At 37.6% G+C, this 21119-nt stretch overlaps 1 protein-coding gene across 3 annotated transcripts; it reads left to right on the top strand.

Annotated features, from left to right (window-relative positions):
- The first annotated feature begins 276 nt into the window (after nt 1–276).
- On the top strand, nt 277–20782 carry LOC131469533 (myosin-1-like). Of its 3 annotated transcripts, none has more exons than XM_058644564.1 (21): nt 277–384; nt 2191–2280; nt 2781–2909; nt 5816–5887; nt 6585–6656; nt 6737–6772; nt 6938–7012; nt 8928–8966; nt 10319–10454; nt 11446–11525; nt 11598–11720; nt 11870–11929; nt 12124–12228; nt 13619–13729; nt 13817–13957; nt 14758–14869; nt 15046–16523; nt 17326–17416; nt 17608–17747; nt 19022–19104; nt 20441–20781. In XM_058644564.1, the coding sequence occupies exons 2-21, from the start codon at nt 2236–2238 to the stop codon at nt 20613–20615; spliced, it is 3303 nt and encodes a 1100-aa protein (XP_058500547.1). In that variant the 5' UTR covers nt 277–384; nt 2191–2235; the 3' UTR covers nt 20616–20781. The 3 variants fall into 3 exon arrangements, with proteins under 3 accessions (XP_058500547.1, XP_058500548.1, XP_058500550.1); XM_058644565.1 differs by having other exon boundaries at nt 15067–16523; XM_058644567.1 differs by lacking the exon at nt 19022–19104 and having other exon boundaries at nt 20441–20782.
- Nucleotides 20783–21119: the final 337 nt, after the last annotated feature.

The raw sequence follows: 21119 nt of genomic DNA on the forward strand, positions 1-21119 counted from the left end.
TTCAAAATATACACAGACAGGTCCTGTTGTTTGCTGCTTTTACCTCATAATAATCATGTCTGGAAATATTCCCTGTTACATTCAATTTGTGGTTTTACAATTTCTTGCCTTTTTCTCAACTGTATTTAATATTTAATATCATTTTAGTTTGTGAAAAAATATATATTTAGTAAACTTGCTCTACACGTAATGTTTTAATCGTTGCGCCTGCTTTTTTGTGCTTCTTTTATTTCTGTAAAGCACATGATGAATGATCTGTGTATGACGATGTGCTTCTGAGTTTAAGCACAAGAGGGCGCTGTGGGGAACCAATTCGCCGGATGAACGCCATTCCTGCCTAAGATTAAATAGACGTATGCTAGCTGCTGCCGCTAACTACCAAAGGTAATGTATATCATGCAAAACTTCCCATTTCCCGCATAAACTCACTTAAAGTGAGAGAGAATTTTAATATTCAGTAAAACCGACATTTCAAAACAACTTCTCTTAACATTAATGGATCAGAAAATTCGTTTTTTTTGTTTATGATATGCTAGCAAATTGCAGGTTAAAGCAAGCTAACGTTCCCTCATAGTTTAGCTTTTATTCAAGCTTTAAATACATTAACAACGAAGTTGTTGCTTTAAATTCACTTTCCATTAATTCCAGTCTCCATTTAGTAAACTTTTATCAACGTGAAAACATGTAATACTAAGTTCTAAGTAATTCTAGAGAAATTCAAATGGTGATGAATGTTTATTTGAGTGTTGAGTTATTTATCTCTTTTATAGGGGCTGGAACATTTATTCCATTTGAGAAAGTCATTTTTCCATCTAGTTCCGTCTAGTCCTTTTACTTGCAATCAACATTATCCTGAACATATACTGTACTTGTCTCATGAACGTCTTAGTCCAATGTCCATTTTCCCCCAGATATTAAGTCTTTAATGTTAGTGGAAGATTTGCTTTCAATATTTTATCCATGCACTTCTTTATTTCTTGCCCATATGATTTGACTGAGGGGCGACCCCAGAAAATGTGTAAGTAATCAGCCACATATGCTCCACATAATCTCCAACATCTTGTATTTTGGCAGTATTTTAAACTAAATTCTTTGATTAACAGGAAGCGTGAGCGTGACTCACGTAGCAGGTTTCTGGATTAGATGCTGCTGCTTTAACACTAGTACTGCAGTCGTTTCTAGTTACACTGTTCACTGCACTGTGATTACATATAATATCCTCACTTAAATTCTTTGGCTGAACTTTATCTCCTGAGTGTACTACATAGTAACTAACATAAGTCAACCAAAGGTAATGCAGACATCATGTTGTGGCAGGTCTTTTAATTTGTCTTTTCATGGCATAGCGATGGTGGTTAATACCTGCTCAACTGAAACACAGGAGAAGCAAATGGACATTGTGGTTTACTCCCTCCTTCACAGTCTCACACACACACACACAGTGTGTACACAAGACACACGCACACACGCATCATCCACTTGGACACACTAACACACGTTTGCACATCCCCTTCCTCCTCCTCTGCCTGCCGGGGTCACAGTGTCATTTTATGATAGTAGCCAATTCGAGCAGGGATCATTTAATTCTCCAACATGATTGATAGCAGCGCAGGTTAAATGGGAGAAAAAAGGTCTGTTCTATTAAGCGATCAGTGGCTAGTGGAGACCTCCCACTTAAATAGTCATATTTCCCACTAGGTGTGTGTTTGCGTGAATGCAATGTGTGTCACTCACTTTCTTGGCCATGCTGTGGGGAAGCAAGACACTCGCAGAAGACCGTCCACACAGGTCAAATTAAATAACCCAGATAATTTCAAAAGCATTGACAGCACAATTTGTTCACTCAGTGTTATTGCTCTGACCCCTATTAGTGTCAATGGGCTGGTTCATTTGAACCCCGGTGGCTTATCAAGGTGTAATCTTCTCACTGCGATGGAACTGGTGTAAAACAAAGGAAGAAAAAAGCCTAATGGTCATTTCAAAGCCATTAAGTGAGATTGTAGTGATTGAGGAACATTATGCGGCGTTAATGTGCCAGACTATTATTTCTAATAAAGTCATCTATCAGTAAAAATTGCAGATGAGGACATAATTAGAAGAGTATAAGTGGAACGGCAGAGTGTTAGCGCTTATTTAACAGTGTATTCTATTAACCTCTTCTCATCTTTGTGTGTTTGTCTTGATTAACAGGCAGCAGGTGCCCAGTGGTGCCTTATCTTGTCCTGAAACAACCGCATGGATCACAATGAAAACCGTGGGACACTCAGTCCCAACAACAATGTCAGTGACAAAGTCTGAAAGTTTATTCATTTCTAACTTTTATATAATATTTTTTTACTCTCATGTTGCAAGAGATATACATTTTCTTGATTGTGAAAATAAATAAACATTGGAAAAATAGTTGTAGAGGGCGTCAGCATGGAGGTCATAATCATAGTCATAATTCATGTTGGTGGAACTTGGCGTGTTTGGCAATCTTCAAATCTTTTTCCTCTATTACAAATAATTACCAGATATTACACTCATCTCAGGTTTTTACTTAGAAATGTGACAAATTCTCTGCTTGTTTTCAGAAATTTTAGTAAGACCTGTAAAGTGAATAATGTGTATTTATTTATATAAACTGGAGAATAACATACTTCACATTTTTCTTTCTTATTTGTTCTTCTTGTCTTACCATATGACTTAATTTGAGTCAAGCTGCTTTGTTTTTTTTGTTTTTTTTTAGATGGATTAGGTCAATAATATTTAAATTTGACACATTCATTATTCTTATTCAGGTGGGAGAACCTGAACTGTGTCTGTCCAGCGCCCCCTGTCAAACGGAAAGTGGAGGTACCATCTTGCTACAGCTGTTTGAATTTAAAACCCATCTTCTGGAGGCTGTAGAGGAGCTGCATATCAGGAAGGTAAAGTTGCAATTACATACATGGCTTTAATGTTAAAGCTTTAGGGTGTAACATTTATGTAAGAAAGATGGAACAATCGAACATAAGTGTACAATCAATCAGAAACAAACAGCTCACAACAATGTACAATCACAACAGTCCTATCAATGTAAATGTTTCTCTTTATGTTTGCACCTCATATGATAAGTATCTGGCTTTGTATGCATTGTCTTTTAAAATCACAATTCAAAGCTGTTTCGTACAAAATGATGCCCCATGTGATTGTTTACATTTCCGTTTTTGAACAATATTTACATTCCACGTGATCAAAGTAAATCACGGACAAAAAAAAGTTAAAAGTATACATTTAATGAAATATGTTGGCCATAGCAGAAATATGCCCAGTTTGCTAATTTTTAATTGCCTCTCCCCCTTATTTGTGATTGTGATGTAATAATATAATAACTTAAATGTACCTTCTTCATTCCTATTTATTTGATGCATGGGATACATAGCTCTAAAAGAGATTATTTTGAGAATTGATGACATCCTGTGTACCTGCATGTGACACATCAACATAGTCCATTTGGCTAAAGAGCAGAAATGGTTATTGAATTGGTTTAGTCCTCAGAGAAAAGCGACTGCGCCCTCTGGTTATCTGGACAAGAACCAGCTGGATTTGAAGCACAGTGTGTTAAGATTGGACACACACAAGCCTTTTGGCCTTTGACCAACGAGTAGAAAGTAAATTTGTTTGTAAAAGTATTAGAAATAAATAAAAAAATTGTTCCCTCCAGCCAGTGCTTTCAACCCGACGACACGTCCAGAGTGTGCTTAAAGGTTAGAGGAGCAAAAATGGGATGTTGGTCATTTAGTTTTTATTGTTATAGCCATGTTACTGGGATACAAACATAAGATGGTTTATCAGTGTGATCCTCCTCAGGCGCTGCTGTTATCAAAGCAGCACTTTGTAGTTGTGTTCTTCACTGGGTGGAGAGGTTAAGAAGCAAGAGGATGTCATGATGGTGCCGGACATTCCTGAGCAGGTCAAATTCCAATGGGTTGTCTCTCTTTTTTTTTAATATGGTACGGCCCACTGCTTTAGACACTGTGGTAATGTAGGAAACTGCTAGATTTAACCATAAACAGGAAAAGACCTCAAAGATATAAAAATAAAGTTATTCTCAGTGAAATGAAAACTTTCACGTCTTCCTACTAAATCACATTTTAGTTTTTGCTTCTTGCCACATAAAAGGCGTCAATTCAGAACAACAATATAACAGTAAAGAGATGATCAACCATGACAAATATATGATGTGAGAAGTTATGAATTTCAAACAAAGATTAGGTTTGAGTGCCATCAACCTTCATTAACCTGTTTTATTTTCATGGGTTCAAATGCTTATATGTTTAAACACACGTATGCTCACACACACTCATTAGAGACAAACATGTGTCCCCTGTCCCTTTATCCTAACTGTAAACATCATAGCTAATGCATGACCTTAACCTCAAGCAGCGTGGAACTGGTGGATGTCAATGTTGTCCTCACAAGCAACTCCAGTCCCATTGGTTTGGTGTGTGTGTGTGTGTGCGCGCTCAGTTTAATAGAGTCCCAGTGGTATATAAAAGTAATTACACACACACACTAATTATTCCTCTGTGGAAAAGTAACAGCTTTATCTCCTGTGCACTCCTTTCTTTTAAGTGCAGTGGCACGCTGGTAGCATAGTTTAATAGGAACTTATAAAATAAACTCAGTGAGTTAAGCAGCTCCCACATGCACATAAAAAAGTCCTGTGGATATAGAGAGCAATTGACTTTTACCTGCCTTCTCCTGGGGAAGAGGGAGGATAGGGATGGCTTTCCATAAATATCACCTCCCTTCTAATGTTCCTCTTTCTCTGGGCGCTTCTACAAAAGATACGGAGGATATGAACCAGGGAGACTTAAAGCAGTTTTGGGGAAAAAAAGAGAATTATCTGCCCACAGAATGGAAGATATAATGGAATTTCTGTTTGTGTGTGGCACTGTTCCACTGCCCCACCAGACTCATCTCCCAGAAAAACTATTCTAAATTGACATATTCACAAATATTTGAGACAAAATTGTCACCAGAAGTGGAAAGGGTGGTGGAGTTTCATCTGTGTGACTGTATAAAATAATGACTAAGCATGAAAGCAACAGACCACTGTTCAATGCAAGACCTCTTCTTTTTCTTCTTCTAAAGGCCTCTTTTTTTTACGGGTCACCACAGCAGATCATTTGCCCCCATCTTGTCCTCTCCCTTGTTGTCCTCTTCTGTTAAACCATGTCCTCCTTCACATCATCTTCTCTACGGTGCCACAAGGGGGAGCCTGCGTCTGTCCAGTCATTTCGGGGCCTAAAATTAAAATTTGTAGTGCAACAATGCGGTCATCGCAAATCACAGTGGGCAGCAGAGGGATGCAGTGTGACGGAAGAACTGTTACTTTAAATGCGCGAGTTGGAATACTTCAAATCCCATGTCCAAACATCGTGTGGCGTGTACCAACGTCACTGATGTCCCGACGTCATTACTATTTTCTAAAAAAGATAGAGCACAACAATCTGAAAAAAGGAAGAAATAGCCGCTCCTCCTTTCCTCTCTTTCAGCAAAAATATGTGACACAAATTGCACAAAAAAGATCGTGAAACACAAAGGTTTATGACAATCTTATTTTTTTTTAATATTCTTGTTTTTCACTTTAAAATGTTTACTAAAAAATGTGTATCCCATGTTCTCCATCTTCAACATCTTTCTTACCAAAGTGGCAAGTTAAAGTGATTTGAGTGTGTTTTTGAGCCTCAGTTATTTATTACAATTATTGTCGTAATATAATGAAGTTGCAATTGTTTTCTAAATGTATTAAGTAAATAGTAAAATAGGTGTTTTTTCCTTGGTGCAGGATGCTGAGACACGCTTTGAAGATCAGATCAGTAAACTGGTTTTGGAGAAACAAGAACTGGAGTGGGAGAAGGTGAGTCTGGATTTGCATTTTTAATATTTAGTGTTTATTACAAAATGTTCACTCTACGACCACAAAGAAAATAACACGGCCAAAGACTCAGCAAAGTCGTTATCCAAAGGACATTAAACAAAATTATTATTGTGACATTTTTACTATTTTTTATTTCGGTTTGACTGTATTTCAAATAATGAAAATAATATGTGAATATGTTTAAATAAAGATGTAAAGAAACCATTAAATTTAATAATTTTGGTTTGTGGACCACGCAAGACATTGTAGAGCATCATCATTTTGAGGTTTTGGGGAAATACCGATAATACAAACACATCAAACATTATAAAATAAAAAATAATAATCATTTGTCGCAGTATATAAAAGATATATATAGCCAAACTATAAAGTGCTTACTTCGAGCTCTTGTTTGTACCCAAATGTTTAAATGCACTTATTGTAAGTTGCTTTGGATAAATGCGTCTGCCAAATGACATGTAATGTAAAGTAGAACTGTAACCACAAATTGTCTAACTTATGTTAAGTTCTTATTGTTTTTCATTCATGGAAATAATCTCTTCTCTGTGTCGTGGATACAAATGGTGTCCACACAAAATGAGAATCACTGCCGTAACAAAAAACTTCATTTTGATCTTATAAAAGAAAAAAAATAATAAATTGTTTTGATAGATTTTTGTCTCTTCCTATGCGACAGGAAGCTCTTCAACATCAGATTGAAAGAGCTGTGAACCAGCACTCAGAGTCACTCACCAGCGTTAAGAAGCAGGTTTGTTTCTATGATTACATATTTATAACCAAACAAGACATTATACAATCCCTTAAATCGACCCTTTGTCTTCCCTCAAGTTTCAGGCCCAAATCAGAAACATCGAGGAGGAGAAGGTATGAGGAGCGTATTCTCCAAAATGTCTACCTGATACTCATTTTTCACGCAGAGTCGTAAATTCACTCATCTCACTTGCACAATCTCCAGCCCTGGATTCTTTTCTTTAACTGTACTTTAGTATTTATTGCTCTTTTTCTGTCACTCATAATATAACATTTCAGGGGAAGTACCAGGTCAGTGCTGAGTTGAAGGACAAGGAAATTAACAACTTAAAAGAAGAGCTGAGGTCGTTGCAGGTACTCCGATAAACAATACTCTCGGTCTCTTCTTTTAAAAAAAAAAGATCCTCTGGTGCTTTTTACACTGGGATGTACAGTAATGCATACTGGGAATAAATGTATGTCTGTGTGTACGACTCACACAGTCAGACACTCAATACATTTACATGACATTAGAAAGAAATGAATTACTGTGTTAGTTCCACTGAAAAATATATGTAAAAATGTTACTAAATCATATTTCTATAAGACCAGAGTCAAAGTAGTCTTCCTTCCTTCCTTGCTTCCTATGTTCCTTGCTTCTTCCTTACTTCCTTACTTCCCTCCCTCCTTCTTTCCAGTTGTGTGCAGGGTTTTGATGCATTGTCTTAACCCAGTCTTTCCTTCCTTCCTTCCTTCCTTCCTTGCATTTTCCTAACCCAGTCTTTCTTTCTTTCTGTCTGTGTGTGTGTGTGTGGAGGGTTTGGAAGCACAGCCTGTCTCTCAGAGTCTTGTTCGTCTTCAGGCTCTGTGACACCACAGAGGTGATGTACGACCGTCCCCACGCTCCGCTGCACTTTAACAGCCCGGCCGTGTAACACAGACAATAGAGAGTGTTTTTGATATTCTATCTGGGAGACACGTACGGTGGTGTTTGTCTAAAGTGAGGCCCACTTGTGTTCATTGTTGTGTGACACAGTCTGGTGCATTTCTTTAATTTAACACACTTTCGCATCAGTGGCAGTTGGGATTGAAGTGATTTAATTGCCGTACTCTGATGAAGTGCTAAATTGGAACGGTATGCTTCACTTAATCCATAATGAAATCTAAATAATTCATCCTTGCAGTTAGTTAATAAATAGCTGTAGTAATATTTGTTTTATACGTAGGTTGTGACCCTTTTGATTTTCCATACAATCAAATATATTTTTATAGAAGGGTTTTGTTTTGACTTTAAATTATAATGTATACTCAAAAAAATATGTTTGCAGATGTAGACACTGCTTCTCAGTCGTATTAAGACGTTTAAGATGAATTAAGATTAAAAAACCTTGACAGCCACTATCACTGGCTGCATATGGTAAAATAATATCTTCTCTTTTTGTGTTTTTTTCATTTGAATGATCATTAAAAGCATTTATTTAACTGACAAAAATCTGTAGAGAAATCAATGACGGATTTTCATAAAATAAACACAGTGTTATCACAGTGGGTGAAATAAATTCTTAATATTTGCTTTACACAAATGATATGTTGTTTTTTTCAACAGAATTTATTCTATTATTATTATTATTATAATTTCTTTCCCAAAATACAATTTACAATATATGTATATATATATTTAAATTTTTTTTTTAGAAAGAAATCATACAGTACATTATATTTATCTTTAAATGTATATAACATATTTGTATATGTATTAAACATATTGCAATAATGAATTAATAATATCATGAATTCTTACAGTAATTAATACATTTTTACCTAAAATAATAAAATAATTTGTTATTGTTTTAACTGTACGTCACTCAATATATATTAAATCCTGAATTACTGTACATATTCACTTAATAAAATGTATGTTATCATAATTAATGTGATGTGCTGATATTAATGTCATGCATTAAATTAGTGCAGTGACAAAATACATTTAGACTAAACAGTCAAATTAATTAAAATAACTTAACTATCTTAAATATTTTAATGTTTTTCCAGTATAATTATCTTCATCAATAGTAACTCTGAATATTTAAAGTTATTATTGGCCTTTAGTGCAGTAATTTTAATCACCTGAAGTTTCTGTATGTGCTTTGTATATAAATATGTGACAAAATTCTGAGTGAGTGTAACATCATCTTAATTTTTCTAAGAAAAAGAGAGGTTTCACACTCTGTAACCCTCAGAATGGAAAACCTTTATCTTCTCTGATTTCTCTTTAACTGCTCTTTTGCAGTTGCTGAAGTACAACTTGGAGAAGAAATCAAACGAGCTGGTAAGGAAGGATTTTTCCACTTACACAAACTGTTGACAGAGGATTGGTGGGAGTGAGAAAAATGAAAAGAGGAGGACGAGGGACTGGTGCTAAGGAGGGATGGCTTTGGAGGGAAGAGCTCATCAGGAGTAACAGATAGGGAGTGTGTGACACTTTGAACTGCCAGCACAGCAGAGGAAAATGTCTCTATTAAAATATTTTATAACTGAGCCTCGCTCGGTTTAACCTCCTTCACATAACAGTGGCTCAGCAGAATGAGAGGGAGTCGAGGAGAGCCAGTGTATTGGAAGGGAGTGAGGATGAAAGGGGAAATGAGTGAGAGGGAAGAGAATCTGATCAGCTTGATACACACAATCAAACTGTAAGGACAGTTTGAAGAGCGATAATGGGCTCTGAGGCGTGAGCTGACTTGATACCCTTCATCCCACTGAAAAACAGACACAGGCCGTGTTCAGCCCTCATACTCTCAATCACTTGACAGCTGTTTCCATAAAATATGATAAAATATCCCTCTGCCTTTTGCCCCTCAGCCTTTTTGGCAGTCATGAGCATATTTACCCCAATCTGGCTTCCCTCCATTGGTTCCCAGTGAGCTACAGAATCCATTTTAAGATCTTTTGTTTGTGTCTTCACGACCTCGCTCCGCCTCACCTCTCTGACTCGCTTCAGCCGCACACTCCTTCACATCTCTGAGATCAGCTGATTAGCGGCCCTTGGATCAGGCCTTTGCAGTAGCAGCTCCCAAATTGTAGAACAGGCTTCCTCACTTCCTAAAAACACATCTATTCTCCTTGGCCTTTCGACACAGTGTGAGTTATTGCTGAGCGCGTCTTAGGTTTTGTTTTACACTTTGAATGTGAGACGTGCTCTGTTGGTGTTTTATGTTCTGAAATGCTTTGCATTGTTACTGCAAAGGGCTGTATTGTTTTAAATGTGCTTTATAAATACATGGCAATGGATTAGATTTAGCACCATTTTGTGTATAAATACAGCATTTTTAAAGCTAGGGTTAGTATTTTATTCCTGTCACACTTTATTGCACATCAACTTTTAGTGTAAACTTGTAATGGTTTGTTGCTAGTCGAGTAGAGTGACCTATATTTGTTAAGAAAAGAGCATCCATGTTTTTTCCACATTCAAGGCACTAACCCACTGAACAATTCACAACATCCTACAAGCTCCTTTGAAGCTTTCTAGAGCCTTTTTTTCATTTTGGTCTGTGGATTTTTTATTTACAATTATTTGCCTTCAAAATAAATGAAATTGTTGCTGTGAAGAAAAGAAACAAGTTTTCGTGTTTATGTAGTTCATTCTCGTTTCAGTGTTTTGTGCCATCTGTGTCTTTTCCACAGGAACAGAAACTGGCCTTGCAGAGCAGGTCAAAGGACAGTCACTTGAACCAGCTGGGGGAAGTGGAGAAGCGATTTGGGGCTCTGTCGAGGCAGTGCGCCGTGGTCAAACAGGCACATGAGAAACTGGAGCAAAATGGTAACAAATTGTAGACACAGACGGCTGCCTCCATCATTGAGTTCACTTGGGACTTCTCTGTTTAACTTTCTTTGTCTCAGTGACATAAAGTAACAAGGATGTAGTAGACCAGCAGCTTCCATCGCAGATTTTCTATATGGACATTTGGTGTGGGTTAGTGAGTGGTTTAAATCTTCACTTTCCAGTCAATAGAATAGTATAAATACACATATAAAGAATTCTGTTCCGGCAGTTGTTTTCTTTCCAGTAAAAAAAACCCTAACTTTTTTTAAACAAAATAACTAAGAGATATATTGCATTTATTTATTTTGTTGTTTATTTTTTTGGGAAGTTAAAAAAAGATAGATTTATTTAATAGGCGATCTAAGATACAATAGACATCGGCAGTAGTATATTTTAATATAATTCTTTAATTGTTCAGTTTTTATATTCTTTAAATCAATTAAAATCCTGCTGTTCCGCCATCCTCATATTTATGGCAGAAAAAAAAGATAATATAATAGGGCAGGGCATTATAAGCAAAAATGCTGTCCAAATATTTGATAGGAATATTACTCTCTATATTATTAATTATTTTAATTTTCTAAACTTAAGGGCATAAGAGCTGATGCGATACATGTACATCCAAACACCCTTGTAAAGTTCATCACATCTGCAGGATATACAGCATTTTGAGCAGCTTCATGATGCATTCAAGGAACCTCTTAAATTTCATCACACATGCAGTTCACTAACTAATTTCTTGCTGCTGTTGCCACCTTGTGATAATAGATGTAGAGGTAGTTATTGGAGTAGAAATATATTGTTTTATTATTATAAATGCAATCATTTATGAAGTGTTTTTCATATTTTTAATATAATTATGTATGGTTAAATTAAGTGATCGACATTTTAATCCCCTGTGTCCTTTTTAACCTGTGATTAACAACAATGATCATATATCTGTCATATAGCGTTATAAGACTATAACATTATTCATATGATATTACAGTTGATGAGGCCATGAGGCTCAACAACAAACTGACTTCTGCAAATAAAAAACAAGAGGCCACCATTGTTTTCATGACAAAGGTTTGTTGAAAACAGATTCCTGTGACACCTGTCACAACCTGAAATGTTAATGAATGTATATTGTTTTCTTAGGAATTGGACGAAGTGAATAACAAGCTAATCAAAGCCCAGGTGATGTCGGTCCGACATGACAGGTCTCACAGTCACACAGCTGAAAAGCAGGAAATGCAAAAGCTGCTTCAAAAACTGAACATGGTAAAATACAGTAAATATACACCATATTAACAATATATATAACAATAATTTCCTTTATATTTTTACAGCTAAAGTGAATTGTTACTGGTCTCAATCACACCAGAAAGTTAATAATTTAATATTTGTCTGCATTTCTTTCTTATGTTTAGGAAACTGAAATGAACAAGAAACTCCAGGTGGAGAATGTAGCTGTGCGAGCAGAGAAGCAGGTAAAGGAAAAAAAGAAAATACAAAAACATGAAGGCTTGGGTTTTTTGGAATGTATGCTTTTTTTATTTAATGAAAGACACAAATACCCAAGCTTAAACTAAGCCAGGCTGCTCGTGCAGCTGTAGCGGGATATGTAGTTTTGCGGTGGATACCAACATTACATTGTATGTACTGTATGTGCTGTTTTATTTAGGAGGTGATGAGATCTCTGCACCAAACCCAGGAGCTGCTGTTGAGTCAGACACAAACAATAAGCAGAGTCGAGCTTGAGCTGCAGACACAAAGAGAGCAGTGCCAGGTCAGAGTTTCTCATCCTTTATTAATTCCACAAACATAAGTGCCGATCATTTCATTTTAGTGCATTTGTTATTTTCTACATTTTGTATTTCTTCCCTAGAATAACAGAAAACACCTCTTTGAATTGGAATCTAGTGCTTAATTCTATACTTATTATTTAAATGTATTTCTTGTGCATATTAATATGAAATAATACTTATTTCTTTCAAAGACTTCCATGTCATGTGAGCTACTGACTCCTAACCATATTGTTTTCATTTTTTTTTCAGTAGCTGCCATGTCAGGGAAGCTCCATTGATCCATTAAATATGATATGATATTTCTTATTAATATTCTTGGTTTTAGTGCATTTTTCTTTTATTTGAATATTAATATCAATGAAATACAAAGTCATCTGACACACTGAACCAAAGCTCCCTACGACCCTCAGAAGATAAGTGGTATAGATAGTGGCTGGATGGATGAAATTATGGATGCATAAATTATAATTGCTTATTTTTGCAATTTGATAAGTTGCAGTTTAAGACGCAGTTAGATGTTAAAGAAGAGACAAGAAGAAGTTGATCTCACATGTGCACAGCTTTACAAAATGAAAATTCTTTTAATAACATTCACCAAACAAAATGCCTCCTCCCAAATCATCTGGAATTTTGATGTTCTCATACACCAGTGCTCTGAAGATAAAGCTCAAATCTTAGAAAACATTATCCAGAGACTGACATAGTTATAATTCCAGCCTTTATAGGCTATAATTAATGTGTAAAGCATCCCTTTAGAGTGACTTGACGGACAAAACAATATAATTATTATATAGAAGTACAGTTAATTGTTTATTTCTGAGTAGCTGCATAAAGTTTGCACTGGAAGGAAAAAACTGCTTCCATAAAACTATACAGTCAAAATGATTTTGAATCATATGAGATGAGGGGTACCACCTTCAGTGTTGGTCCAACACTGGAGTGAATGAGGAATTTTTCAGGTCCATTTAAACGATTATGGCGTGAATTTACACAAGTGCGGAAATAAATGACGGCCACCTTTTGGTCTCGTAAATGAGATGGATGTGATGTATATCACAACATGTACATTTGTGAATATGGACATTAGTGAATTATGGAACTGAGTGATAGTTAGTGTGTTTATTCCCCATTTATGGCTTTACAGTTTATTGTTCTCTTTTCTCCTCTCCGTGCCCCCCTCTTCTTTTTAATTCACCCATTCATTCATTAAATTATTAAAATCAGGATTAAAATGTCACAAGCCAACTGATTTGTATTAGCAAGAAGCTCTCTTTCTCCCTGCCCTGTTTAAGACCTTCTGTTCATGTTAAATAAACACATAAAAATTTAGTATTGCATTAAAAATCCCATGGGTGATTAATTTTACTGCAGGCCCTTAAGCAGGAACATGAAGTGATGCGAGACAAACGCAAGGCAGCGGAAGATAAGGTGGCCCAACTGATGGAGAGCTACGCTGCCTCAAAGACGAGCTGGCACAAAGAGGTAGACGACAGTGTCGCTTTAATTCAACATAAGAGAGAAATAATGTCTATAATGTGTGTGTTTATATGTTTGTTTGTGTTTATAAAGAAGAAAACGCTGCTTGATTCTACCAAGAGTGAACAGCAAGACCTTCAGTCACTGAAAGAAGCTTATCATGTGCTTCATCAGAAACACTCTGAACTGTCCTTTCTGGCCAAGGCACAGGCACAGCATATATCTGAATTAGAGGTACACACACACACACACAGGTTTGTCCAGCTGCTCTCCTCCGGACACTGCATTGATTTTCATTCTTTTGGACAGCCTAAAAAAAAGGGTTATTCGTAAACCTGAACCGTAATCAGGTAACGCCTAATCTTAGACTAACTACAATTCAAGTCTTAGCCCTAAACTTAACCAGTTCCTCAGAAATGAGGTTCTGTCTCATTAGGACCAGGTTTTGGTTACCTTTTACGTGGGCTTTTGTAATCAGGGGTAAACTTGTTATGAAGGGGATTTACTTCTTTGACATTGCAGTAGTGGACTTTGGCTTTCTGTGGTTTTCTTCTGGTGATTTCATGCACTATTGACAAGACTGACAAGGTCTCCATAGTTACATATTTATATCTTAAAAGGAATTCTTCTTTCAAGATTGCTGTTTGAACACTGCACATGTTATCATCATGAAATAAAAGCTGCAGAAACGGTGATGATACTACCACGGTCAGGTAGTACAGGTAGTATATGGCAGAATTACTGTGTTCACCTTCATTTAGAGCTACAACCAATACAAACCAGCATCTATTGCTTAGTCATTTGACATGGTGGTGAATGTTGATTGTACCCATTTCCATAGTTTTTTGACTAGTGAAGATGGGGCTTAATAGGAAAATATATAACACGTTTGTATATAAAGCTGTTTCATTTCATTTTTAACTTTTTTATATGGCCAGAATAACATGTTCACATCTTCACAGACCTTATTTTACTTGTTTCACAGTTTACCAACACCAACTGTACCTTTGAACATGTGATTTTCCTCTGCACAGGTCTCCCCTCTTAATGAACTCACCTCCAGCTCTCACTTGACCTCTCAGACCAAAAACTCAGACAGTTCTGAAGATACAGGAGCTGTGACCAAGCTTGTTGAAGCAACTGGAGGTCAGCCAGCTACATATAAACACACAGCACATATACATACAGGATATTACGCCATTAAACACTATAAAATATTCATGTTTTTAGAGTTATTATATTTGTGATGAAGCTATGCCATTTTTATGATCCATACGCTGTAATTTGACAAGCAGCTGGAAAACATTTCACTTTCTGAACAGGGACAGTATGTTCTCTTTCAGGACAAGAAGTCCTAAAGCAGCAACCACAGTCTGGATCCAAACAGTCCCTTAACGCCTCACACCTGTTCACCTGCTCACTTATCACCAGCAGTGAGAACGATCCTGCTGCAGTGTCAGATTTGACTCATACCACTTCCTCTGTGTCTGACTATGATCAAATCATTGGCAAAGGCTGCTCTGCTGCATCTGTGCCAAACCCTGACCACAGTTTAATCACAGAGACTGCAGGTTTAAAAAACACAAATGATGAAGACGAGAGCATTGGGATGAATGAGAAAAAATGTGGAGGGAAGGATGATGAGGGACAACAAAAGAGCAACAGAAAAGAACAGGAAAGGAGTGAAGAAGAGGATGTAAACCAGGAAAGAAGTGCTGAAGAGAAGAGAGGAACAGTCATGACCCAGAAAAGTGGTACAGTAGACAGACGGGAGGACGGCCAGGGTTCAGCAGAGGATGCTGGGAACACCAGAAACCCTGAAAGTGAGACAAGAGATAGAGGATTGGGACAAGGGACAGAAGGAGCAAAAGAGAGAGGACAGAAACTAGTGCACACACTGGAAACACTGATACTGACCCAGACAACTACAGAGAAGAGCAACACACTTCAGGTCACTGACTTCATGGACACTGAGCCTTCACTGGCTGTGTGTGAGCCTTTAGACTGTTCACAAAGTCTCTGTGAGCTGGATGCTGTCTCCAGCCATGTGACCAAAGCATGTGGTACTCAAAGAGAAGAACAGTCACTCAGTTTTGGTGACAGCATCAGTCATGGGCCTGATCCTGTCTTTCAAGAGCAAAACCTCTGTCCTGGTGAGGTCCAAACTCATTTGCAAAGCCAAATTCATCAAATTTCTGAGAAAACCACAAGGGAAACACCAGCAGATAAATCAGCTGAACTTTCAGAACCTCTTAGTCAAGCCATGGTTTGTAGTACACAGACAAATTCTGCACCAGTAATTACTCAAAGAGCGTTTATTGTCACTATCCAAGAATCAGAGACAACTACAGGCCAAACAATAGAGAGCGATAAACCTTCTGATATTACCATCAACGTGAAGCAGTCAGGCGACGTGTGTCATAAACATGTGAGTGAAGACAGTGTTTCAGCCAAACTCACGGTAGAACCGCAAACATGTCCTCAAAGTCAGGAAGTCTTAGAGCAAGAGAGCAAACGACTCAAGCTTCTGGCAACTAATGATGATGATGATGATGATTCTAGTGCGAAGAGGGAGCATCACTCAAATGTGGTCACACAAGAGAACTGCGACCGTGATGCCGTCCAAGAACCTGTAGAAGAATGTGCTGTGACGGATGTCTCTGTTGATATCACAATGGACGCTGAGGACACGGGAGAGACAAAGGAATCTAAAAGTGACACTGATATGAAACTGTCCGTCGCCTCAACTGGACCCAGGTCGTCGTTTGATTTGATCCCAGTCCTGCATCAGTTTGCTCAGGTATTGTATTCAAGAGGAACAGGCATTACATTCATTAAATATGTCATTGTAGTTTAACTAATACTAATCCTAGTCTGATTGCCATATAGCTATTTCTTTTTGTGTCTTCAGTAATGCATTTGCCAGAATAGCCTTTTCTACTCACTCTTTCACTCATACAGTCCCTAACTAAAAGTATAATTTTCAAACTAAGCTGCAACTAAAGATTATTTTAATAACCAATTAAACCTTTGATTATTCGGTTATTATTCAGTTTCTTTGTTATTTGGAACAAAGAAACCAGAAATTTTAAGTAACTGAAAAATCTGAAAGCTTGTTCTAATTATTTAAATACTAATTAATCAATAATCAAAATAGTTGACGATTAATTGAGTAATTGATTAAGAATCAATTAATCGAATAATTGTTGCAGCCTTATTTGAAAGTGAAGTTTGGAAACCAGTCACTCACACACACCAAGAGAAAATCCATAGAGAAAATCTGCATTTTCAGCTTGTTTATTTATTTTTTATTTCAAAGTTCAAAGTGATAACAGCCTTTGACAATCATTAAAGTTTGTGTCACTTACAGTTTTAAAACACTGAAGTCACACAGGAAAATATTTGAATGCATTGATGGAGGCAGCAGTGGATCAATATCTCCTGTGTGCTGTGATGTAAAATTGCTGATTTTCTATGGACTTGGGTGTGTGGAGTGAGTGGACACAAACTTCAGTTTACAGTTAGAACACTGTCTAATGAGATAATGTGTAACAGCAAACATATTCTTAAGATATCATAGACCAACATTGGCACTTTTTCAGGGATCTGAGCAGAACAAGAGTGGGTCTGGTGGAAGCCTCAGACATCCTCCCAGCAGAATACTCATGTTCCCCAGAAGCAAGCAGGGCAAAGGTGATGGCTGTGCCTGTGTGATCCATTCAGTTAAAAATAACATGCAATTGTGGAAAACTGTAGCCGTGTTTGTTTTGCCCCATCGGGAGCCCCTTATACAGTGAACTCTCTGTACATCTGTATCTCATACTACTACTCACACTAATAACCTTCGTCTTGCTGTTGTTGCCATCTCACCTCATTCCTCTCAGTCCCCTTGGTAATTACCAGAGCGTCGGATCTGTTGAATGCCTCCAGTGTCTCTGGGAATCCGGCTTCCTCCACAAGACACCAGCAGGGAGAGTGGAAGGCTTTGGGAGAGACGTTCAGAGAGACGAGAGCAGCAGATACGGTCAGTGCTATAGAGTAAGACGCCACTTTAAATGGTGTTAATCAGTGAAATTGTACTCATAGATCTTTTGTGTGGTTTTTGTGGTTGACAAAAACATATATCAGTTGGAAAATAGTTTTTAAGGCTAATTGAGACAAAGGCAACCACTAGAAAAGACATCTAAAAAAAAATAAGATGTATAGAGATAAAAAAGTTTGTGATCCAAACACATTCAGGATGCATTGGTTGCCTTCACACCTGAAGGACGCATGTTACCAGGTCTGAACAGTCATGGAAAAACAGGATCTGCCTCAGAGGATCTTAAAAAAGATTATTCTCTCTATCAAATAAATGGGCTTGGAGTCGTTTTTCCTGTTCCACACCTCCTGAGCTTCATCATTTCATACCAAAGTGTCTTGAATTGACCTTGGGTGAAATTTGTGCCAAAGCTTTACAAATGTGTCTTTTATATGAAACTGACTGTAACGAGACATCAGACTGTTCCAAACACTGGCTCTGGCCAACACACGTGTACAGACGTATGTACAGAATATCTGAGGAGTAAAGAAGTCACATGTTGAGTGAGAGGATGAAGCTGATGAATGTTGAACTCATGGACGTTCCAACGTATGACAGCCAGACAGACAGAGGATGAATGACCTGTGGAAGAAAATCTACCTAATGATGCTTGGGCACCTCTCCTCTCTCACTTACTCAGTCTCTATCCATCTCCTCACCCTCTCTCTTCTTCTCTCACTTCATCATAGATTGTCACTCACTCTCTCTCTCCAGCTACTTCTGTTTTTTAATTCTCTGTTCCACTTCTCTCTCTTTCTCTCACTCGCTCTCATTCCTTCCTTTGTCACCATCACCGTAAACTGTCACTGCTGTGTTTTATAAAATCCAGGTGTTGGCAATTGAGAAAGATAAAGTGCAACATGGATTGAGAATGAGGGGGAAAAAAACGCTGGTCTGAGAGTTTAACAAATTGTAGTGTAAAGGCCAAAGCCTTTATTTTCTGTGGACTCCAAAGACTGGGGAAGTCACACAGAGTTCAGCCTGGGTCTGGCTACTTTCTCTGAGCTGATACTGTTGCATATCATTGCCACTGGTTTCTGTCTGCGCTACATTTTTTCTTTTTTTTTTTTATCAGTAAATGTCCTTTTCAGTAGAAACTTTCCTCAGGAGGTTTCAGAAAGAATGGAATGTGCTGTTATAATGATCTCCATAGTTCTAAATGTGTGAATTGTTTTAAATGTTCAGATTCTACTGTTCCATGTATTATTTTCCTATAGGAGAACAGAGCTGCTTTGACTTCTTTCCCAGTCTCTGCCTCCAGCAGCACAGTCAGTGGACAGATGTGGCCGACCACTCCAGGGTAAATCTCCTCTGTTTTGAAACCAGGACAAATTTTCTTACTTTAAAGGCTTAGTTTAGGTATTCTGAAGTCTGGTTGTATGAGGTATGGATACATAATCAGCAGCCTGAGACAAGCAGATATGCTATCAGTAAAAATAGCTGATTTTAGCCACTTGATAAAAAGCTCACCTAATAAAATCTATGCTGGTATAAGTCTATGATATCTTTAGAACAGAACTTTTTCTCTCCAACCTATTTCTGACTGTAAACTAAAGTTTGTGTCGCTTTGTGTTGTTGATCCACTGTTGCCTCCATCAGTAATTTCAAATGTGTTATTCTGTGACTATTTTGTTTGATAGCCTTCTTCATATTTACCTAATTGACATAAACTTTACCAAACACGGCCGCAGCAGACCAGCAGCTCCTGTGTTCTCATGAGCTAAAACTCACATTTCTTTAGGGAAGGTGGTGCAGGAGAGTGAGCACTTTACAAACGTCAGTTTTGGCTGTCAGACACGAGGGGGTGAAGAAAAAAATACGTGTTGGAGATTAACAGTGAAACTGAATCATTTTCACAGACTCTATTTTCACTTTTCACTGAATGAACAATACAGAACAGTGATAGTTCCGCTCAGGGTCAGCTGCACTGCACATCCACAGCTTGTTCTTTTCTGTGACTGTGTTTCTCCCCCTTACTCTCTCTGTGTGTCTACAGTCAGACGGTCAGTAAATAGAGATAGATGACACTCACTCATGCGGCTGATTATAATACATCCATGGCCATTTCCTTTTCCGCTACTTTTTTGGAAATAAAAGTCGCCAGGGTTCTGAAAAGTCACTAAGTCACCAAGTTGGCAACCCTGTTTTTTTGTCTTATTTGCTTAACTTTCCCCCTGGCTTGGTTCATTCAGTCTCTTTCTGTGATTATATACATTGTAATATGTACAACATCTTCTTCTCTGTTTTTGGAGTAGCAGCGTTGCGGTGCCACTAACAGCCTCGGCATATGTACTACAGTGTTTTGAGTGGTTTTGGGGTTTTTCCTGTGAATAAGAGACATTTCCTGAAACTATGCTGAAACTTTTTCAAAATGGCAAAAAACTAAAATTGTGTGGACATGGCCTGAGAGTGAACAAGCCTGTCATATGCTGGTTCTCGGCAGGAGGCCCGGCAGGAGGCCCAGCAGGGGGAGCACACAGTGTAGGCAGTGCTGATTATGTGTCAGTACTTCAATCACACTTAAGAAAAAGTCTTAACTATCAATTAAGGGGAATAGTCTTACCTGAGTTAATAACGATGTTATGTACTGTATATATGTCAACAGTAGCTTACACTGTAGTCTCCCCTAACTCCAGGTGCAGCAGAGCTCCTGGGTCAACAGTGGCCCCACTTTCAGACTGTGCCTGGGAAACTTCCTTCTCTCAGGAGAGAGAGGAGCAGCAATCATCATTCAGAGCTCAGATTTACAAAATCGAACAGTTTCTCATCGCAGAGAGACTCCGTCAGCCCAAACGACGAAAGACTGAGTGAACTGCATCTACGGTCTGAGGCAACTCACACATACAGATCCACAATTTAACTTTAACATCATTTATATAGATTGAGTACATGTTCCTTTCAACCATATAGATTATTCATGTGTTTGATTTGCAAATGTCTTTTTTGCAAAATTGCCTGTTGGCGCATTACAAACGTGTACATAACATTTTGTACACAAAAAGTTTCACATTTGTGTTGCTATATTTACTATATTTTATACATTCAATGTTGAAATGTATGCATTCTCATATACTCATACATATATACATACATACAAGTGCGATCCCTGTCCATCCGCTGCTCACAGTCAGACAAACAAACATAAACTATTTTATTACTGATAAACTTGTGATGTTTTCCTCACCAACTCTGACTTCACTTTTAGACCCACCCCAAAACTTTTTTACAAAAGAAGATTTCACACCTAATTTGTGATTTGTAGCTAATTATTTCGTGGGTCCCACTCTGAGAACTGACATTTATGTGGGGGTTTAT

This window comes from Solea solea, chromosome 12 (genome assembly GCF_958295425.1).
Source record: "Solea solea chromosome 12, fSolSol10.1, whole genome shotgun sequence".
NCBI classification, from domain to species: Eukaryota; Metazoa; Chordata; class Actinopteri; order Pleuronectiformes; family Soleidae; genus Solea; species Solea solea.

Bases quoted from the DNA above. Each gene is read 5' to 3' on its own strand.
- LOC131469533 (XM_058644564.1), top strand. From the start codon at position 2,236: ATGGATCACAATGAAAACCGTGGGACACTCAGTCCCAACAACAAT. The intron at 6,657-6,736 runs GTTTGTTTCTAT...TCTTCCCTCAAG, and splicing joins TCACCAGCGTTAAGAAGCAG to TTTCAGGCCCAAATCAGAAA. The intron at 13,730-13,816 runs GTAGACGACAGT...GTGTTTATAAAG, and splicing joins AGACGAGCTGGCACAAAGAG to AAGAAAACGCTGCTTGATTC.